Genomic DNA, 21,862 nt, shown 5'->3' on the forward strand with positions numbered 1-21,862 from the left:
TATAATTTTTGAAATAAATGTGGATAAGCGACGAGTTTATTGAATAGGAAAAAGCATGTCAAGTAGGAAAGCTCCTCCGTCGGGGTGAGGAGAAAGCGGAATCTGATGAAGTAAAAAACGAGGAAAAAAAGATCTAGGTAGGCGGAAGACACCGTCTAGCATCTCACGCCTTCCTAGATCATATTTGTTTGTCAGTTTAACAACTTCTAATGAGTGGCATTTGTTGTCATTAGCAAATGGAAAAATAAAATAAAATTTGCCTACTTCCTCTTATTCCATTAGATTGCATATAATACATATTAACAGTAAATCCAAATTTCCGTTCAAGTAAAGTGTGAGAGCGTATTAAAAGATTGACTCCACGCGCGCTTCTATATTTCTTAAATATATATATATGTATATATACATATTAACAGTAATGTTTTCAAACAAAACAGTGGCGGTTGGCCGGAGGTTCATGGCAAAGGGAATATCATTCAAGAACACAGCCGGACCAGATAAACACCAAGCGGTGGCGTTGCGTGCCGGCTCCGACCAGTCAGTCTTCTACAAATGCTCATTCGACGGGTACCAAGACACTCTCTACGCCCACTCACTCCGCCAGTTCTACCGTGACTGTGATATCACCGGCACCATCGACTTCATCTTCGGCAACGCCGCCGTGGTCTTCCAAAGCTGTAACATAAAACCTCGTCAACCACTCCCGAACCAGTCCAATACCATCACCGCACAAGGCCGGACTGATCCCAATCAAAACACCGGCATTTCCATTCAATCCTCAACCATCTCTGCTTTGGATTCTTTAACTCGTCCTACTTATCTTGGCCGGCCTTGGAAACCATACTCCACTACAATTATAATGAAGACTGAAATCTCCGCAGTGGTTGATCCCTCCGGCTGGATGCCGTGGGTGGCCGGCACTGTGCCACCGGAGACTATAATGTATGCTGAGTATGATAACACTGGGCCTGGTGCTGCCGTTGCCGGCCGGGTTAAGTGGCCGGGATACCAGTCTTCTGTGAGTGATAACGTGGCTCAAAAGTTTAGTGTTGCTTCTTTCATTGCCGGTGATGAATGGTTGCCAGACTCTGGTGTTGAGTTTGTCTCCACGTTGACTTGATTTTTTCTTTTCTTTTGGTTGTTTTTTTTTTTTTTAAAAAAATACCTATCTATTTTTAACTGATAGAGTTTTAATTATAGAGTGATATATTGATGTATATGGTGAATTGGTCAATGTTTTTATTGAATTAATAATATCTGGTCTAGTTTATGTACCAGTTGATTGATTAGTTTAAGTGTGAGTGAATTACAATGTGGATCTTCATAGGTTTTTAATTGAAGTGATTTATTAATGTTTTTTTGAAAAAGTGGATAAACCACATTCATTAAATAAAAAAACAGAACAGAGTAGCACAATCCACTAGATGTGGTACAAAACAAGCCAACACAAAATAAAGTTCAGATCCATGAGAGGCCACCGGGCACTCTCCAATCCACAGCAGACCACTAGCCCGTACTCAGACTAGGGTTCTCCTCCGGTGTTGAATCTTCATCAGGAATTACAACACGAGGTCCCAGGAATTCGAGGCTTCTACGAATGGACGTCATGGAGTCTGCCAATTTTTCTTGGTCACTAGCTAAAAAAGATGAGAACCAAGCAAGTAGCATGCGATCAACTTTCAGAATAAGCACATGAGCAGGCAAGAAGTTGGCATTAAAAATACAATCATTTCTAGCAAGCCAGACGTTCCACACAATTGCTTTTATGACTAAGTCCCCCAGCATCCTACACGAAGGATGAAGCGACGCCCTCCATGAATCCCAAAGGATCCCCATAGAGGGAGGCGACTCAGGCCACTGAAGTAAATTACAAAAGTAATCCCAAAGCCTTTTAGAGTAAGGACACTGAAGAAACAGATGATGAACTGTCTCCGTGGTAGAATGACACAGCACGCACGTCGCAGTTGGGAGTTTATTGCATTTTCTAATTGCCAAGTTCTCAAGAGTCAAAACTCGATTATTCCAAACCAGCCAATTAAACAAGTTGATTTTCCTAGGACAGAATTTACGCCAGAAGAACTTCGCAATCGGACACCGCAGGCCACTGTCGTTGAGAAAATTATAGAGAGATTTCATCGAAAATAAACCATTTCCGTTAAGCATCCACCGAATCGCATCCTCCGATGCTCCCTCATTCACTCTCCCTACCTCCTCGCCTGGGATATTACCAAACAAAATGCGTCCTCTAAGAGCTGGCAAGCAGCAAGATGCCCCTTTCCAAAAGTAGGAAATTCGACCCGAAAGGTTAGGGTACAAGTTCTAACGCGACAAACCATAATTAAACTTGATGACGCGCGCACCACACCAATTGGAATCAGTGACAAACTTCCACCACCATTTTCTAAGGAGGGCCATATTGAAAATGTGTAGGTCCAATATACCCCAACCCCCCCGTTCCCTGGAACGGCAGAGATTTTTCCAACATACCAACCGACATCCAGGGTTGTCCATGTCAGGGCCCGACCAAAGGAAGTCTCTCCTGATCTGGTCAATTTTCTTGATGACCCAAACCGGTAGTCTGAAAATGGACATCTAATAGGTGGGAAGGGCAGAGAGGACCGAGTTAACCAAGATGAGACGACCACCAAGCAACAGGTGCTGAACTTTCCAGGATGAAAGCCGCCTTCTAACTTTTAAAATTAAGCTTTCCCAATCTTGTCGCCTGGGTCTTCTCCCGGAAATAGGTATTCCCATATAGGTGACAGGCAGTAAACCCATACTGCAATTGAGAGTTTTAGCAGCCCGGTCCTCAGGAGTAATGCCCATCGCACTCAAAAAGAGACAAGTCTTGTCAAAGTTCGTTGCAAGTCCTGACATGCCTTCAAACAGGAGCAAAATCAATTTAACAATCCTAAGATCCTCAATACCTCCCGTGGTGAACACCAGAAGATCATCCGCATAGTGTAAGTTGCACTTGCTCCCGTATTCGCCTAAAGGAACACCAACTAAAATTTTGGATCTCAGAGCATGATCAAACATAGTACTTAGTAAATCAGTAACTAAGACGAAAAGCAAAGGAGAGAGTGGGTCCCCTTGGCGCAAACCACGCTGACATCGAATGTAACCATTGGGAGACCCATTCACTAAAATGTTAGCCTTAGAAGAGAACAGAATCGTCTGGATCCAACCGATCCATTTGCCACCAAAACCTCTCGCCACCAGCAGATCCCAAAGGAAGTCCCAATCAACTAGATCAAAGGCTTTCGCAAAGTCTACTTTCAGTAAATGACCCGGTAACCTCCGCTTATGCATACTAAAGAGCAGTTCCTCAGTAGTGGCAATGTTATCAAGGATGCATCTCCCTTTAAGGAATGCAGACTGGTCGGAGTCAACCAGATCATTCAAGACCTTCCTCAGACGGTTCGCCAGCAGTTTTGAAATAATTTTTAGAGAAGAATTAATAAGGCTGATGGGTCGGTAGTCCCCCGGGGACGCAGGGGAGTCAACCTTGGGAATGAGGGCAATATTAGCCCAGTTGATCCGCTCTAGGTTGGCCCTGCCAAAATAAAAATCCTCACACAATTTAAACAGGTCTAACTTAATTGTTTCCCAAAAAGTTTTAAAAAATTGCATGGGAAAACCATCATGACCCAGGGCTTTATCTCCACCTAAGTCAAAAACTGCCTCCTTGATTTCCTCTAAACAGAACGGCTGTTTCAGGTGCAAGAGATCAATATGTCTTTTATGCTCAAACAACTTTAGGAGATTAGTCTTAAATCTTGTTTTTTTTTTTAAAAATTACAATATGGATCCAATGTTATGACACACTGGTTTGGTGAGCCTGAAACATGACAAAAGACTGTGCATAAACAAGGCCAACATGTACACATGTAATAAGCAAAGTTTCAGACCCGGTCTCAGAAATTTTAAGATAAGATATTAATTAATTAAGCAAAAATATCAAATTTTAATTTTTAAGAAGTGTTGATTCAAATGCAGTATTTCACATCAGACAAAAGATTTCCAATGCAAAATGCACAAGTATAGGCCTCAAAGTGTTAGAAAATATTGATAGAACACTAAAAAATCACATATTTGAGACGCAAATGATATGGTATGGTGAGCTCAGTTCTTTGGCAGACTGATGCAGAAACACCCGACAAAAGTGCGCCAACGTCAAGCCTCGTGACTGCAAACTCACGTGGCACAGTAGCGCCAATGGAGCGTGATCAACGTCCGAGGCAGAGACCACACAAGTTCCATGACTTTATAATGGACTGACCAATCAGTTCATAGTTTATATATTATAATGTTCTATCTAAGAGACAAATGGTAGTGGAATGCCAGGTGGCGGGCTATGTATGGCATGAATGTTATAACCATCTTATTATATGCCAATGAATTGCATGGGAGCAGGGCATGATGAAGCAAACCCTCTCTTCAATTCTCTCTCTCTCTCTCTTTCTCTATCACCTCCGTCTTCTCTCTACTCTCTCCCTCTCTCCGACTCTCTGAATACAAATCTCCGGTACCACAACGCCCAGCAGCTTCTAGGACAAGCGAGAGCACGCATCACAGACCCTTGTCAATTCAGTTGTACCCGTTCATGAAAGTGGATTGAGTTACATTGAATTGAATGATGGATTGGATTTAAGAGTGGGAAAGTTTTTATTGTTTGTATTTGTATCAATAATCAATATGCTTCCTTTCTATTAGATTTAAATGAAAAAAGAAAAATATAAATAATTATTAATTTAATGTAAAATAATTGAATAATGTTAAAATAAATTTAAAGAAGTATGTATCATCGCAATTATTTTACATTAAATTAATATAATTAATATTTTTAATTCCATTTTCCTTGTCTAAGTACTCTACTCAATTTACAAACTACTAACGAGTATAGGAGCTCATTTTATTAATTTTGTTCTTTTTAGAGTAAGTAAAATTCATTGTTGACAATATAACTCTAAAGTGTAAGGTGTTTGTGTCTCTTGTTGAGAAAATAATAAAATATATTCTAAATTTAGTTATCGTGAGGTGAGAATACAAGTGTGTTGAAAAAGTATCTACACTTTGTGTTCGCTCTTGACCCATGATTTATTCACATTTAATAATATATATATATATATATATATATATATATAACGCATCATCTAGGATGCCCAGAGATTTTAAATCCATGAACGTCCTTCAGGGTTCATTGGATCACTACCAACACGCCTCACATCTCTCGGCCCCCAGTATGAATGTTCATATATGTATGATGTTTGCAGATGATGTGAATATATATATATATATATATATATATATATATATATATATATGCAAATAAAATCCCTCCATCAGTTTCTTTATTGGATCCTACTAATGTTGCTTAAAAAATTATTAAAATATTATAAAAATTATTAAAAATTATTAAAAATTATAAAAACATTAAAATTTTAAAAATGTATGAAAAATTATAAAAATATTTATAATTATTTATAAAAAGTATTAAAATTATTTAAAAAATAAAAAATAAAAAATATTTAAAAAAAATAAAAAAAATATAAATCATTTTTGGTAAAAGAGATTGAGATTAGGGTTGGAGAAGATAGGTTGTGGTCCTGTGGAGTTAGTTTAGGTTTCGAGTTTGTGGAATTTTATACTCGGATCTTAAATGAAGTGGCAGTTATTTGAATTTTTTAAATAATTTTTATAATATTTTTGAGTTCAATAATTTTAAATTTTTGCATAAATTTTAATTTTCTTTATAATTTTTAATGTTTCTTATAATTTTGTTATAATTGTTAATAAAATTTTAATATATTTTAATATTTTTTTATAGATTTTAAAAATTTTAAAATTTTATAATATTTACTGTTTATTATAATTTTTTACAATAGTTAATAAATTTTATTTTTTTTATAATTTTTAATGTTTCTTATAACTTTTTTTATAGTTGTTAATAATTTTTTAATAATTTTATAATTTTTAATAAATTTATCTTCTTTTATAAGAGTTTAATAATTTTTTATTAATATTTTAAGCCACATCAATAGAATCTAATGAAAGGAACTAACAGCCATTTAGCAGAAACACTTAATTTGCTCAATTAAAATAATAGATCAGTAACTTTTATAATGGAAACATCAAAAGGGTCAAGTAGCTTTATCTTTTCTTCAAGAGATTTTAGGGTTTTTTTCCACTATAGCTATTTTTTTTTTAAATTATCAAAATAACGCTACCCAAAGTATATTCACCAAACTAATCATAAAACCATCACATCAACCCAATCTCATAACCCATGTGATTTTAAAATATAAAATATTCAATATTTTTTCAAAAACACCCTTTATTTAAAAAAAATACAAAACAAAAATATTTTTATTTTTAAAACCATTTTCTTAAGTTATTATTAATAAATATTTATTATTATTTTTATAAAAAACCAAAAAAATAAAATAAAATTTTCACTGGATTTTATTTAAAAGATATAGTATTTTAATATATATATATATATATATATATATATATATATATATAATTATTTTTTAAAAAAACCAAACTTTTTTAACGGCATTTATTTTAAAAAATATATCGTTATTATTATTATTGGTTTAGATATTATTATTAATATTATTAAAACCAAAACTTTTTTATTTTTAAGTAATTATTATTATTATTAAAACCTTATTTTACAGCTTTATTATTATTATTATTATTATCGAATAATTTATTTGTACTTTAAAAAACAATAATTGCATTCAACTACAAATAGAAATACATTCATCAATGTTCTTACATTACATATTTCTATCCCGTGTTGGGCAAATAGTTCTATAATGTCCAGCTTGCTTTCATAAAGAGCATAAATTATGTCTACTGGAGTCAGGGTTTCGATCCATGTGTTAGAGGGTGGATGCCTCAAGCTGGTAGTGATTATGCAAAAAATGTTCTATTGGGATCAGGGTATTTTCTATTTGATGAATGTATTTTCTATTTGTACTTGAATGCAATTATTGTTTTCTAAACTACAAATAAGTTATTCGATAATAATAATAATAATAATAATAATAATAATAATAATAAAGCTGTAAAATTAAGTTTTTAATAATAATAATAATAATAATTACTTAAAAATAAAAAAATATATATAAACCAATAATAATAATGATATATTTTTTAAAATAAATGCCGTTAAAAAGTTTTGGTTTTTTTTAAAAAATAATATATATATTTTACAATAATATATCTTTTAAATAAAATCCAGTTAAAAAATTAATTTATTTTTTTGGTTTTATATAAAAATAATAATAAATATTTATTAATAATAACTTAAGAAAATGGTTTAAAAATAAAAATATTTTTGTTTTGTATTTTTTTTTTTAAATAAAGGGTGTTTTTGAAAAAAATACCTAACATTTTATATTTTAAAAACACATACGTGATAAGATGGGGTTGATATGATGGTTTTATGGTTACTTTGGTGAATATATTTTGAATAAGGTTATTTTGACAATTTTAAAAAACTTTATCTTTTCTTCCTTGTCGCACCAGATCAGGGATAATAAAATCTTAACTTAATTAGGTCCTTAGTTAGGAATGATATGATTATAAAATCATAAAATCATATTTTTTCTTTTAATCCACCTGTCTAATTTCGTTTTTGTTTTTTTTTAATCTCAAGTACTTAGAAGGATAAAATAAATTTTCAAAAATTAAAATTTTGATTTGTTTCTAATTTTTTTTTAAATTTAAAATTTTGATTTAATTTCCTTATTATTCCCTGTTTAACATTTTTTCCTAATACGTTTTCTCCTTTTTTTCCAACTACGTTTTTATTTGAAAACAATCTTTATTATTCATCCTCTCTCTCTCTCGCGCTTTGAATTAAATCTTAATTTAATTAGATCCTTAATTAGCAATGGTCTAAGAAATACTGAAGGGCAGAAAGGTAAATGATCTCATCTTCCGCCCCGCTCTTTGTTTTGTTTTTGTTTGTGTTTAGGGTTTGTCTCTCTGATGACTCCCCTAGTACTGGTGGATTAGATTCTCCGATGTTGGCGTTGGTGAGAGCCCTGGGGCGTTCACGACCCTGTGGTCGGTGCCGAAAGGCACCTCATGTTGGAGACTTCGAGGCGAGGATTCAGCGGGATAATAATGATGCGTCTTCGATCACAGATCTGTCCTCATCTCGGCGTCGGATAGAAAACAAGAGTGCTGCTGACACCTTCACTCCCCTTGGATTTGATCGGCACCAGCCCTGTGAGCTATCCCTCCGATTCCTTTTTCCATGGTAAAAAAATAATTTTGCAAGTTTTTCTTTTATTATCTTGATGAATGAATGGCTTGCTAAATCCGTTTTGGTTTCTGTACGTTGATTTATCTTTTGACCATTTCTAGGGTTTCTTGACAAGATAATTTTTTAAAATCCTGCGGTTTTTTTTTTCCTCTGGACTGTGTGAGTTCTAGCAAAATTAATGTATGCGTTTGAGGCGTCTGTCCCGATTTAATTACTAGACTATGGATTTGTCCTAAGATAAACATAACAGAAAATTTTAATGGTTGTTTCTCCAGCCACCCAACCCAAGTGTCTTTTAAGTGCATGATAAAGGTATTAGGTTTAATGTTATCTCATTTAGTGAATGGTGAAATAACCGCGCGTGTATATTCAAGCTTGCCCGCACGGCACATTAAGACATGATAAAGAACAAATAAGTCGGTGTATATATATGTCTACGTGTGATGTAAGTTCATAAAATACGAATACGATTCTCTCTTTCTTCATTGAAAACATCAATCCAAACTTCACTGCCCGACACAGAGGTTCCTTTTAACAATGATATTGTAGTTATAGCGCCATTTGAACATGTCTAATTAGTGGCTATACATTACCGCTTGAGTCAGAAGCCAGTGGCATTCATGACATCTAACAAGTGCTTTATTATGATTGGCCTTGATAGTTCCTTTTTATGTTTCAGTGATTGTATCTCGTATGCTGAATGAGACATCTATGGCCGATAGATTTGAGAGGTGGATTGTTGAGCGTGGCCGGCACTACAAAGATGTCTCTGAGAAGCAGCGTCGCTTCGAGATATTTAAGTCTAATGTTGAGTACATTGAGTACTTTAATGCCGGGAATCACATGTATTGGCTTGGCATAAACAACTTTACCGACCTAACAAATGAGGAGGTGACAGCTTGGTGCACTGGCTATATCCCTCCTGATGAGGATAAAGACTTTGGACATATGGATTCATCTTCTGATGAGGATGAAGACTTTGGACATATGGATTCATCTTCAAAAGATAAATCCTTAGTGTAAAAGGTGGAGAAAAGGGAAACATCTTTTGAGGACATATGGATTCATGTTTTAAAATATTATGTTCCTTTGATTGTCTATTTCGCTAGTCGTGAAACTTTAGTAAAAGAAACTATTACCTTGTTGTTGTAGCGTCTTAATGTGTTTGGCTGGTGATGTTGACATTATCGTTGTAGCGTCTTAATGTTTATGGTTGGTAATGTTGACTTAATATTTATGGTTGGTAATGTTGACATTATCATTGTAGTGTCTTAATGTTTATGGTTGGTAATGTTGACATTATCATTGTAGCGTCTTAATGTTTATGGTTGGTTATGTTGACATTTATTTACTTTCATCAGTCAGCTTTAGTGCCTTTTGGCTTTTGTACTTTACCTTGATATTTATTTTTGTCCTTGTAGTTTCAAAGTGTTTAATATGGTGGCCACTTGACAACTTATGATTATTTTATCCACTTTTTCAATTCAAAACATTATTGTAGTTTTCAAAGATGATAATGCAGCAAAATAAGATGTTGCTTGGTATGGTACATCACCATCAACTTCTATCCTAAATCTCATGTCTGTTGGAGGAAGTGGACGAGATAATAGCATGTTCTAGGTCGTCATGTCAAGTGTTCACCATATTGAACATTTTGAAAGTTTAAGGGCCAAAATGAACCGAAAAAAGGGCTAAATATAGATGTCATCTTGAACATTTTAATGAGTACATGGACACAAATGAACGTTGAGACAAAATTCAGGGCGAAAATTGCACTTAAGCCTTTATGAATTATCTGTGAATTTAGGCCTTGGTTTTTTTCATAAGGTTCAATAAGCAAGAATAAGCAAAGTTTTTGGGTTATCTTTCTTCTTCTTCTATCCTTTTCTTTCTTTCTTCTGTCTCTCTCTCTCTCTCTCTTTATCTCTCTGGCTCTAGCATATACATGGTTTTGAATTATGGTTAAAAAAAAAATTTGATGCAAAGGAACGATGCAAGCTGTGCGATAGCACCAGGCCGAATAATGCATATTTTAAACAGATAAAATGTAGACACAAATAGTTGCTCGAGAAAAATCGTGGATTTATGAATTTATCAGTTTATTGTTTTTTTTTTGGAAGATTTAAATTATGAAATGCATATTTTTTGAAGAACTGAATGACATAGACGTCTTATTTTCTGTCATGGCATACTGTTAGACTGAGTCTTAATCTTGTTATATGTGTCCCTGTTTGTTTATCTATATATTTAAGTGGTTGTACTATTTTGCTACAAGTTTCCAGGTAATTGGGTAGGTGAGTAACTTTTTGAGCTAGTTGATGTGATGACACTCTTTGTCCTATTGTCAGCAAGTGTGCTGAAGCACTATGTATTAGAATGCTTTTGCTTGAGAAATAAATCAGTTCTCTGCTTTTCATCTTTCAACCCTAACATTTGGTATCCAGAGCAACGGTGAGATCCCAAGGAGTTGATGTCGAAGACTCCGATGGTGACTCCGATGAGCAGTAAGACCCCGGGGAGCGGATGGTCAGACTCAGGTGGCTCACGAACATCCTCAGGAGGAAGAGGCAACCTTCCAGCGTCCTTCCCTCTCTTGGTGAAAGGGGGGAACTACGCGACGTGGGCTGTCAGAATGCGCTCGTTCTTGGATGCGCAAGGAGTGTGGGAAGCAGTGGAGCCAGAAGCGGGGATGACCATAGATCTGAAGAAAGACAAATCTGCGATCTCTGCTATCCATCAAGCTATCAGTGATGACTTCTTGATGCTTGTTTCTGAAAAGAAATCGACAAAAGAAACATGGGAAGCTTTGAAGTCCCTGCATATAGGAGCTGTGAAATTTCAAGGTGCGAGGATGCAGCAACTTCATGGGGAGTTTGAAACCCTAAAGATGTCCAACTCTGAGAGCATTGATGAGTTTGTTAGTAATATTTCATCCTTGGTGAGTCAAATGCATGGTCTTGGCCAGAAGGTGAAGGAACAGCGAATTGTAGAGAAGCTCCTCCGCGCTGTCCCAATGAAATTTTTCCCAATTGCCTCAAACTTAGAGCAATTTGGGAACCTCAGCACCATGTCCTTGGAGGAGGCTGTGGGCGCACTGAAAAACTATGAGGTGCGACTACGAGGGTATGATGCTAGTACCGAAGAGCAGGTGCTTCTCACTCGCGCTGAGTGGAAGACGAAGGCCCAACGGGAAGTTTCTCTCGTGAGCGTGGGCGTGGGCGTGGGCGCGGCAGAGTGCGAGGTCATGGCCATGGTCGTTCGAGGCACGAAAGTATAGGAGAAGGAGGTCGAGGCAGTAGCAACCCACCATTGCAGGATAAGCCGAAGAAGGACAAGAGCCACATCAAATGTTTCAATTGCCAACACTTTGGGCACTATGCCTCAGAGTGTAGAAGAACGGAGAAAGCATTTGTTGCAGAATCCAGTAAAGAAGCTGAACAAACTTCACTACTAATGGCCACTGTTGAGGAATTCATAGAAGATGGCATTTTGTTACAAGGTATCAATTCTGAACCTTATAACTATGATGTATGGTATTTGGACACAGGAGCCTCCAATCACATGTCGGGGAGCAAATCGTTATTCATTGAAATAGATGAAAACTGCATTGGTAAGGTAAAATTTGGGGATGGATCTGTAGTAGAAGTTGAAGGCAGAGGAAATGTTCTACTCAGTTGCCAAAATGGAGAAAAGAAATTGCTATCAAATGTGCTGTACATTCCCAAATTGAAGACAAACATTCTAAGCCTTGGTCAGCTTGATGAGCTAGGCTGCAGAATTACTATAGAGAAAGGAACTTTGTCCATACATGATTGTAGTGGTCATATCCTGTTTGAGGTAGAAAGGTCTAATAGCAGACTTTACTTACTGAAGATAAAGACATTGGAAACTTGTCTGATGTCAGAAATGAACTCTAAAGCATGGTTGTGGCACAACAGGTTTGGTCATTTGAACTTTCAGGCTCTGAAGGATTTGGCAAATAACAAACTGGTGGAGGGAATGCCAACCATACATCTGCATCCTCAAATATGTCAAGATTGTGTAGCTGCCAAGCATCAAAGAAGCACCTTACCTGTTCTTTCTACATTTAGAGCAGAAAAACCTTTGGAGCTGATCCATGGAGATTTGTGTGGGCCAATTACTCCTCCTACACTAGGAGGAAATAACTATTTCATGCTCCTAGTTGATGATTGTACAAGGTTGATGTGGGTTGCAATGTTGAAACACAAAAATGAAGCCTTAGGTGCGTTCAAGAAGTTCAAATCCGTTGCTGAAAATGAGAAGGATTTGAAGTTGAAAGGTTTCAGAACAGACAGGGGAGGAGAATTCAATTCCAAGGAATTTCGAGAGTACTGTGATGAGCAAGGGATCAAGAGGTTCTTGACAGCTCCCTTCACACCACAGCAGAATGGAGTGGTTGAGAGAAGGAATAGGACAGTCATGTCCATGGCCAGGAGCTTGCTCAGAAGCATGGCTGTTCCACAGGTTCTATGGGGAGAAGCTGTAAACACTTCAGTCTATCTACTAAATAGAGCACAAACTCAAAGCTTGAAAGGGATGACACCTTATGAGTGCTGGACCAGGGTGAAGCCCAATGTTTCACACTTGAGGGTGTTTGGATGCCAAGCACATGTAAAAATAACTGGATGTCATCTAAAAAAATTGGATGATAGAAGTAGAAGAGTTGTATTCATTGGGTATGAAGTAGGAACCAAAGCTTACAGGTTCTTTGATCCAATGAGTAAGAAAGTGATAATAAGTAGAGATGTTTATTTGAAGAAGAAGTGAAGTGGAATTGGGACTGTGCAGAAATATCTGAGAATAGAATGTATCCTAAAACCACAGGATTCTTCAAAATTGAGGGAATACCTGAGGAGGCAGAAGCTGAATCAGTGCAAACTCATTCATCAGACCAGCTGCTATAACCATTTGAACAGGGTGCAGATTCTTACACTGAAGACACAGCAGAGGTGCAGATGAAAGACCGTACACCAGTGCAGTTCAGTTTGAAGAATCTAGATGTGGACACTCCAGTTCAGCAGCTGTCGATTGGAGGAAGAAACGAGGATGTTGAAAGCTCAGAGAAACCAAAGAAATTCAAAGACTTGGAGTGTATTTACAGTAATACTGAAGAAATGGAGGAAGTCGAATGTGAAACAGAATTGTATTTAGTTGCAATTGAAGGGCCTTCTCATTTCAAAGAGGCAGTGACTGAAGAGATTTGGAGAAAAACAATGCAAGAAGAGTATTCACAGATTATGAAAAACAAAACATGGGACCTTGTCACTCCCCTATCTGATTGTAAACCCATAGGCCTAAGATGGGTGTTCAAGCTCAAAAGGAACACTCGAGGTGAGGTTGTGCAACACAAAGCCAGGTTAGTTGCCAAGGGATATGTTCAAAAGGCCGGGGTGGACTTTGAAGAAGTATTTGCACCTGTAGCTAGGATGGAGACTATGAGGTTGATACTTGCATTGGCTGCTCAAATGGGTTGGCAAGTGCACCAAATGGATGTTAAATCGGCTTTCTTGAATGGGGAAATAGAAGAAGAGGTATTTGTGAAGCAACCAGATGGATTCATTGTGAAAAATCATGAAGAGAAGGTGCTTAAGCTGAGAAAGGCTTTGTATGGTCTCAGGCAAGCCCCTAGAGCATGGAACATAAAGCTTGACAACTCTCTACTATCTTTTGGTTTCAAAAGATGCACTCAAGAGCATGCTGTGTACACTAAAACCTGTGGAATTGACAGACTAATTGTTGGAGTGTATGTGGATGATCGAGTAATTACAGGAAGTTGCTTGAATCTAATAGAAGAGTTCAAAGAGCAGATGAAGGTTGAGTTTGAAATGACTGACATGGGCTTGATGAATTATTATTTAGGGATTGAAATATCTCAAACAACAAAACACATAACATTGTGTCAGTCTGCATATGCAAAGAATATTCTCAAGGAAATGGGAATGATGAACTGCAATCCAGCTCATACACCAATGGAAGAAAGACTGAAGCTGAAAAGGGATGGAGGTGCTGTGAAAGTGAACAAAACTGAATATAGAAGTCTTATTGGAAGCATGAGGTATCTTACACATACAAGGCCTGATCTAATGTATTCGGTTGGGATACTTAGCAGATTTCTAGAGGCTCCAACTACTGAGCAGATGGCAGCAGCGAAGAGAGTCCTAAGGTATGTGAAAGGCACCATTGACTATGGCATTGTATATTACAAAAGGAGTAAGGAAAAGGAATTGACAGGCTATAGTGATAGTGACCATGCTGGGGATGTAGAAGATAGAAAAAGTACAAGTGGGATGGTTTTCATGCTTGGGAATAGCTTGATCAGCTGGGGTTCTGTGAAGCAAAAGGTGGTGGCATTGAGTTCATGTGAAGCTGAGTACATTGCTCTTACAGGTGCTGCATGTCAAGGAATTTGGCTTGCAAGATTGAAGAGTGAATTAACTGGGGAACCAAAAAAAACAGTGAAGTTGTTCGTTGACAACATGTCCACTATAGCTTTGAGCAAGAATCCAGTCCACCACAATCGGTCCAAACATATTGAAACCAGGTTTCATTTCATCAGACACTGTATAGAGACGAAGCAAGTGGAAGTTGAGCACATTTGTACTAAGGAGCAGAAGGCAGATATCTTCACTAAGGCTTTGGGTCGACTGAATTTCGTTGAGATGAGAACCAGGTTGGGAATAAAAAAGACCAAGGAATAACAAGATTAGGGGGAGAATGTTAGACTGAGTCTTAATCTTGTTATATGTGTCCCTGTTTGTTTATCTATATATTTAAGTGGTTGTACTATTTTGCTACAAGTTTCCAGGTAATTGGGTAGGTGAGTAACTTTTTGAGCTAGTTGATGTGATGACACTCTTTGTCCTATTGTCAGCAAGTGTGCTGAAGCACTATGTATTAGAATGCTTTTGCTTGAGAAATAAATCAGTTCTCTGCTTTTCATCTTTCAACCCTAACACATACTACCTTTTATGGTTCAAGTTCTGCTTATAGATTCTTTGTTTGAGATTTTATTTGCTAAGTAATCTCTCAATTATAAAGTGTCCAGTAAGTGCACTAGTAATTATGGTAAAATAATCGGGTACATTAATCGAGGCTTTGCTTCCTTGTATTAGCACAAATTGTTGTTATCTGCCTGAGAGAGAGATGGTTAAGTGTTCTTTAGTGGCAAACATTTAATGACACCAGAAGCCTATAGAAAGGGAATGCCAGGTTGTGGAGTAGGTATTCAATTTGAAATTCTAGGTGAAAATTGTAAAACTGTGGGTTCTGCAGTATTTTGGAGGCAACAATTAGATCTCTCACTATGCTCATAGTGTTTACTCAATTTGAAATTCTAGGTGAAAATAGCAAGCATCATTTAGTTCTTCCTTTTATTTGCTGCTTCACTCTACCGTCTCATATTGGGCAGAAAAATTAGTTGGACATATATCGATTTGAATCTTGGGGCGATTCTATAATACCAAAGTACACTGTGTCACAGTTTAGTCATTAACCTTTCCCTTCCCAGTTCTCTTCATTATGTCAGTAAGTTTTTAATTTGATATTAGATATCGTTTGCCAATTTTTTTGTGCGAACATTTTTAGAGTTAATTTTAGTTGTTGTTTAGGAGCTTGGATGTGTCTAAACTAGAGTTGATATGTTTTTGTGCTTGTTATGGGGATAGGAAGCCATCCTGATCCTTTCTTCTCTTAATTTCGTTAGTCAAATATTTTGCACATTTTTTGACAGCATTTGGCTGCGAGCCATTGATACTATTAATGTTATTTGAGTTTGTCGTAGAAATGTGATTTTGACATGAGTGAAACCTTGAATTATGCTTTCCGCTATCTAACATTCTTCAATGAAATTTTCCTCAATTAATTTCAGTCAATGGGCTTGTTTCATGTCAGTTGGGCGTAGATTTCACTCCATGAGGTACTTTGTTGGATTTTTATTGGATTGACCTATCAATTTGCAAACAATATACTTGAAAAATTCAGATGGCACTGCCAAAAAGGCATGGCATAGCTCTTTGGCACTTGTGAGTTCCCCCATCCTTCTATCTGTTTCAGACAATTGGTTGATTAAATTATTTTTTGTATGTTATTTCATAATCATCGTTCAAATTAGTTTACAAAAAGTTATTTGGTCCCCTGTACTTAAGGATATCTCATGTGTCCAGCATTGTCCAGCATTAAGGAATTTGGAGGGTTAAATCCCACCGGCACACTTTATTTTTCATAAATCATTATGAAAAATTATATAATTGTTAAAATTTTAAAAATAAACATTCATTTTTGTAAATTTTGAAGTTCATTTTCATTATTTACATGGAAAATTTAATCATCCATTTTATCATAATTTATATCAGTTTTGCATGTTATAGGTTGCAAAATAAGTTTGAACGAGGAGAAATAGAAGTTGAAGTGATAAAAATTGTTTAATGCTACTGGCATGGCATCCCACTTGCTTAGCTAGAAGTTAGGGAAATTGTATTAAGAGTTGTTATTGTGATGCTATTGTAATGGGCTCCATAATATATATATATATATATATATTTATATATTATTTTGAAATTATGCCGTGCTATCCTTTCCTTTTAGTCTCCTTTATGCATTTCTAATACTAAGGCTTGCGCTGTTACTGGCAATTTTATGACATTCCTGAATCTGGGGAACTAAAGTCAATAGCTTTTGGTTCTTGTAATTTTTGCAGTTTCTACCAATGCCATTGACACTTGATTCAGGAATCAGCAAGGCCGCCACCTCTTTAAAGTGACTCTGATTTGCTAAGTTGCATAAATAAAGTGAGTTTTCTGGTCCTTCCTATCGTGCTCTTTGTGATGCTGACTTTATATGAGATCATTTGTGTTTCTTTGTTTCTTGTAAGCCATGATTTTATTTTCATTCATGTTGTTTCTTATGAAATATGCCCTTTTTTTTATATTAATTCACTAACGTACAAATTATCATTGATTATTCTTAGGCAGCTATTGGCACCGATGCAGCGATGCATGATAATTTCAAAAAGTGTCTGCATTATGCCATGAAGGATTCAAATACATGCTTTTCCCCTACAAATCTTGTACAACTCATTGCTTCTATAATTCTCTCCACAGTAAACGGCCAATTGCAAAACTTTACTGGCTTTTTTTTCTCCACATTTAACATACAAGTGCGCGACACTTCTGGTTTCTTTTTCTCAAATGTTATCACACAATTCTTAGAATGGATTCAAAAGCAATTCAATTTCATGCTGATTATCAAAGTTGTATCACAAGGCTGAAGAGTGCTTGATTTGTGTTATTTTTTTCAACGAGTTTGTTTGAATTTCTGCAGGCTTATATGCGTGATTAGTAAGTTTGATAATTTGCCAATTTATTATTTTATGAGAGACTTTTGTTTCATTAATAATGAGGTTATTTATTACTAGAAATTGTGGGCAATCTCTTACCTAGATAGTTTACATGAAGTGTGAAGGTTTCTAGAGTTCATAGTGTTTAATTAGTGTAATTACGCATTTTGGGACTTCTCCTACCTGATTAGAGCTTAAGTGACTGGCTTCATTGAAGCATCCTTTATTTCTCAAGTGTACTTACACTTCTATGCTCATTACTAATGAATAAATATATCGGCTGATAGAGTTATCACATCACATAATGACCTTCCTGTGTCCAAATTATACTATCTTATAATGGCTAAGATGATAATTTTTACAAAACAATTCTGTGTTCAAACACACCCATTGTGAACAATGTTTGCCTTGTGTTGGTTGTGAATTTTAATTTCATTAAATCACTATTTTATGATATGCAATGCACTACATAATTCACCGACTAAAGATCTTGTTGGGCTATTTAGTAATGTAAATTATGTTAGATAGAAACGCAAAACATTTTAAGCTTAGCTAATACGATGAGACATTCAATAGATACATATTCATGTCCAAACATACTATTATTGACAAATGTGGGATTGTAAGTTCCTCTAATACACTCTTTGGTATGTGTTAGTCTATTTTAACCTGCCATGTTGCATATAAATCAATTGACCTATTAGAGTTGCTTGTTACTTTGGAACTTTGAAAATTCAAATGTTTCTTTTTTTTTAAAAAAAAAAATCATATAATGTTGTATGATTTTAGTGATCTCTCGAATACGCAATATTAAATCATATAATTTTATCTCTCATTGCAGTATTGTTGTGTAACCACAAGTGTAGAGTTTTTTCCAAGTAGCAATTAAGATGCCGATCCCTCGGAGACCAAGTGAGTGAAATTATGAAATCTGACTTGATAGTCTCTGCATTTTAGGTCTTTCATTGAGTGCTATATGCATCACTTGTGATGATCCAAGCAAACACAGAGAGCTGATCTATATTCAGTGGAAATCAAAAACTAGAACTCACAATGCACTCACACTCCAAAGAAAACTTCTCTATTTTTTTCTCTTCATTCAACTCAACCAGCTAACCCATTACATTCTTCTTTCATATTCATACATTCCAGAGAGTTCAGCTACTATTCAACGTACAGACAAAACATAATGACATGCTAAACACATAGACTCAGACATAGCTATATTGCACTAGAGATGTTACAATATATTATATGTTATATTATCAACTAGCACATTCCAAGAGTAGTCTAGATGTTCAACACTTTGTTACATAGTTGAATAAGTCAACTCTGACTTCAATCATAGTCCAACAATTCCCCCTTTGATTGAAGGCAGCGCAGTCCAAGCTTTTGTCTCAGCAGTTCATATTTTTGAATTGTAAGTGGCTTTGTAAGAATGTCTGCTTGCTGTGAATCTGTGTCACAATACTTTAGTTCTATAATCTTGCTTGCCACTAAGTCTCTAACAAAATGCAGCTTCATATCCATATGCTTGGTCCTCCCATGGAGTACTGGGTTTTTTGCTATTGCAATACAAGCCTTGTTATCACACCATATAACAATGGGTTCTTTCACTTGAATTCCACACTCAATCAACATTTTCCTTAACCAAATACCTTGACAAGCTGTGGAGCATAGAGCATTGTATTCAGATTCTGTTGTTGAAAGAGCCACCACTTCTTGCTTCTTTGATAGCCAGGTTACAGCACCAGAACCCAAATGGAACACACCACCGGAGGTACTTTTCCTATCCTCTTTGCAGCCTCCCCAATCACTATCCGAAAAGCCTTCAAGTTTAAATTCTCCCCCTTTTTTGTAATAGATTCCAAAATCAATGGTTCCAGCAAGGTATCTAAGTACCCTTTTGCATGCACTAAAATGTAAATTGGTAGGCTTGGACATAAATCGAGATAATACTCCAACTGTATATGCTATATCAGGCCTTGACTGTGTTAAGTACATAAACTTTCCAACCAGTCTTCTATATTTAGTAGCATCTGCAAAGCCAGAATCATCTTCAACTTGAAACTGAATGCTTGCATTCATTGGAGTTGGCATTGATTTACAATGCTCCATTTAAAATTCCTTCAATATATCTCTGATGTATTTCTGCTGACAAATGTGTATGCCTTGCTTCATTTGTCTCACTTCCAAACCTAGGAAGTAAGTCATGATTCCCAAGTCACTCATTTCAAATGATTTCTTCATAGTGCACCTGAATTCTTCCACCATTCTTGTAGATGATCCCATAATAATTATATCATCAACATATATGCAGACCAATAACACCTCACCTTCTCCTGTGCTCTTCTTATACAAAGTGGGTTCATGAATGCTCCTTTGAAAGCCTTGCTCATGGAAGTATGAGTCTATCTTGCTATACCATGCTTTTGGTGCCTGTTTAAGCCCATATAAGGCTTTCTTGAGCTTATACACTTGATGCTCTTTCCCTGGCACTATGAAACCTTGGGGCTGCTCTACAAAAACTTCTTCACTAACTTCTCCATTTAAGAATGCAGATTTTGCATCCATGTGATAAACTTGCCACTCTTTGTGTGCAGCAATTGCAAGCATTAACCTGACAGTCTCTAATCTTGCAACAGGGGAGAATACATCTTCATAATCAACTCCTTTTTCTTGCACATAGCCACGTGCCACCAATCTGGCTTTATATTTTTGAACTTCTCCATTAGCATCGAATTTTGTTTTATAAATCCATTTTAATCCAATAATCTTCTTATTCATAGGTGCTGCAACCAATTTCCAACTATCATTCCTCTGAATTGCCTGAAACTCTTCATCCATGGCTTTCTTCCAAATAGGATTTTGACATGCTTCATCATAATTTGAAGGATCTGACATATGTAAGGCAAAGGAGCAGCTTTCATATATGTCTCTCAACATGCGTACCCTGCTTGGTGGTGAATCTTCTTGAGTTGATTCTCCTTGTGATGAAGAGTTAGAGCTTTCACCATCAGATACTGAACCTTCCTGTCTTTGAATTTCTACTCTTGGAATATTTGCTTCAGTTGAACAATTGCCTTCTAATGCTCCATGTATAACTTTTTTCTGCACAATCTATTGTTCAGTACTCCAATTCCAACATTCATTCTCAAAAAATGTAACATCTCTACTTATTATTACTCGTCCACTAATTGGATTATATAATTTGTATGCTTTTGATTCATCAGAATAACCTATAAAGATGCATTTCTGGGCCCTATCATCAAGCTTTTGAAGTGTATGCGAAGGCAAGTGTGTGAGTGCAATACAACCAAATATTTTTAAATGACTTACAGTGGGCTTGACTCCTCTCCAAGCTTCATAAGGTGTTCGATTTGGTACAGCCTGTGTTGGAGAAATATTTGATAGATAGACCGCAGTTGCAATGGCCTCAGCCCAAAATTTGGTTGGCAGCTTCCTTGCATTTAACATGCTCCTTGCTTTGTCTACTAACGTTCTGTTCTTGCGCTCAGCTATGCCATTTTGCTGAGGTGAATATGGGGCAGTGAACTCCCTTCGAATTCCCATTCTCTCACAATATTCCTTGAATTGATTTGACTTGAATTCACCTCCTCGGTCTGATCTGAGAGTCTTCAATTTCTGTCCAGTTTGTCTTTCAAGCATAGCTTGAAATTTTCGGAAGTACTCCAATGTCTCATACTTATTCTTCAAGAAGTATACCCATGTCATACAGCTAAAATCATCAATGAAGACCAAAAAATATCTGCTGCCACCTAATGATTCCACTTGTATAGGGCCACAAAGATCAGTGTGTATTAACTCCAACCTTTGTCTTGCTCTCCATGATTTTCCAGAAGGAAAAGGTGTTCTTGATTGTTTTCCAAATACACAAGCTTCACACTGATCCAGCTTCTTCATAACAGGTATTCCATGCACCATATGTTTCTGGTAAAGTAACAGAAGACTTTTAATATTCAAATGTCCAAACCTGTAATGCCATAACATTGATATTTCATCATTTTTAATTGCTACATTGGCATGACCAACTTGTGACACCTCCAAGGGAAACATATTGTTCTTGGTTTGTTGAACATGAGCCAACTGTGCACCAGTTTTAATATCCCAAATTGTGCATGCATTTTTCTCAAATACCACTCTGTATCCAGACTTCATCAATTGGCCTACACTGATCAAATTATGAGCCAGATTTGGGA

At 36.2% G+C, this 21,862-nt stretch overlaps 2 protein-coding genes across 2 annotated transcripts; both read left to right on the forward strand.

Moving 5' to 3' along the window:
• The first annotated feature begins 130 nt into the window (after positions 1-130).
• Positions 131-1,270, forward strand: LOC120282409 (pectinesterase 3-like). The gene has a single exon (XM_039289215.1). It carries the CDS (start codon positions 395-397, stop codon positions 1,118-1,120), a length of 726 nt encoding a protein of 241 aa, XP_039145149.1. The 5' UTR covers positions 131-394; the 3' UTR covers positions 1,121-1,270.
• A 6,679-nt stretch (positions 1,271-7,949) lies between these two features.
• Positions 7,950-9,681, forward strand: LOC120282574 (chymopapain-like). Its single transcript, XM_039289412.1, has 2 exons — positions 7,950-8,250; positions 8,967-9,681. Exons 1-2 carry the CDS (start codon positions 8,043-8,045, stop codon positions 9,308-9,310), a joined length of 552 nt encoding a protein of 183 aa, XP_039145346.1. The 5' UTR covers positions 7,950-8,042; the 3' UTR covers positions 9,311-9,681.
• Positions 9,682-21,862: the final 12,181 nt, after the last annotated feature.

This window comes from Dioscorea cayenensis, chromosome 18 (assembly GCF_009730915.1).
Source record: "Dioscorea cayenensis subsp. rotundata cultivar TDr96_F1 chromosome 18, TDr96_F1_v2_PseudoChromosome.rev07_lg8_w22 25.fasta, whole genome shotgun sequence".
In the NCBI taxonomy this organism is placed as follows: Eukaryota; Viridiplantae; Streptophyta; class Magnoliopsida; order Dioscoreales; family Dioscoreaceae; genus Dioscorea; species Dioscorea cayenensis.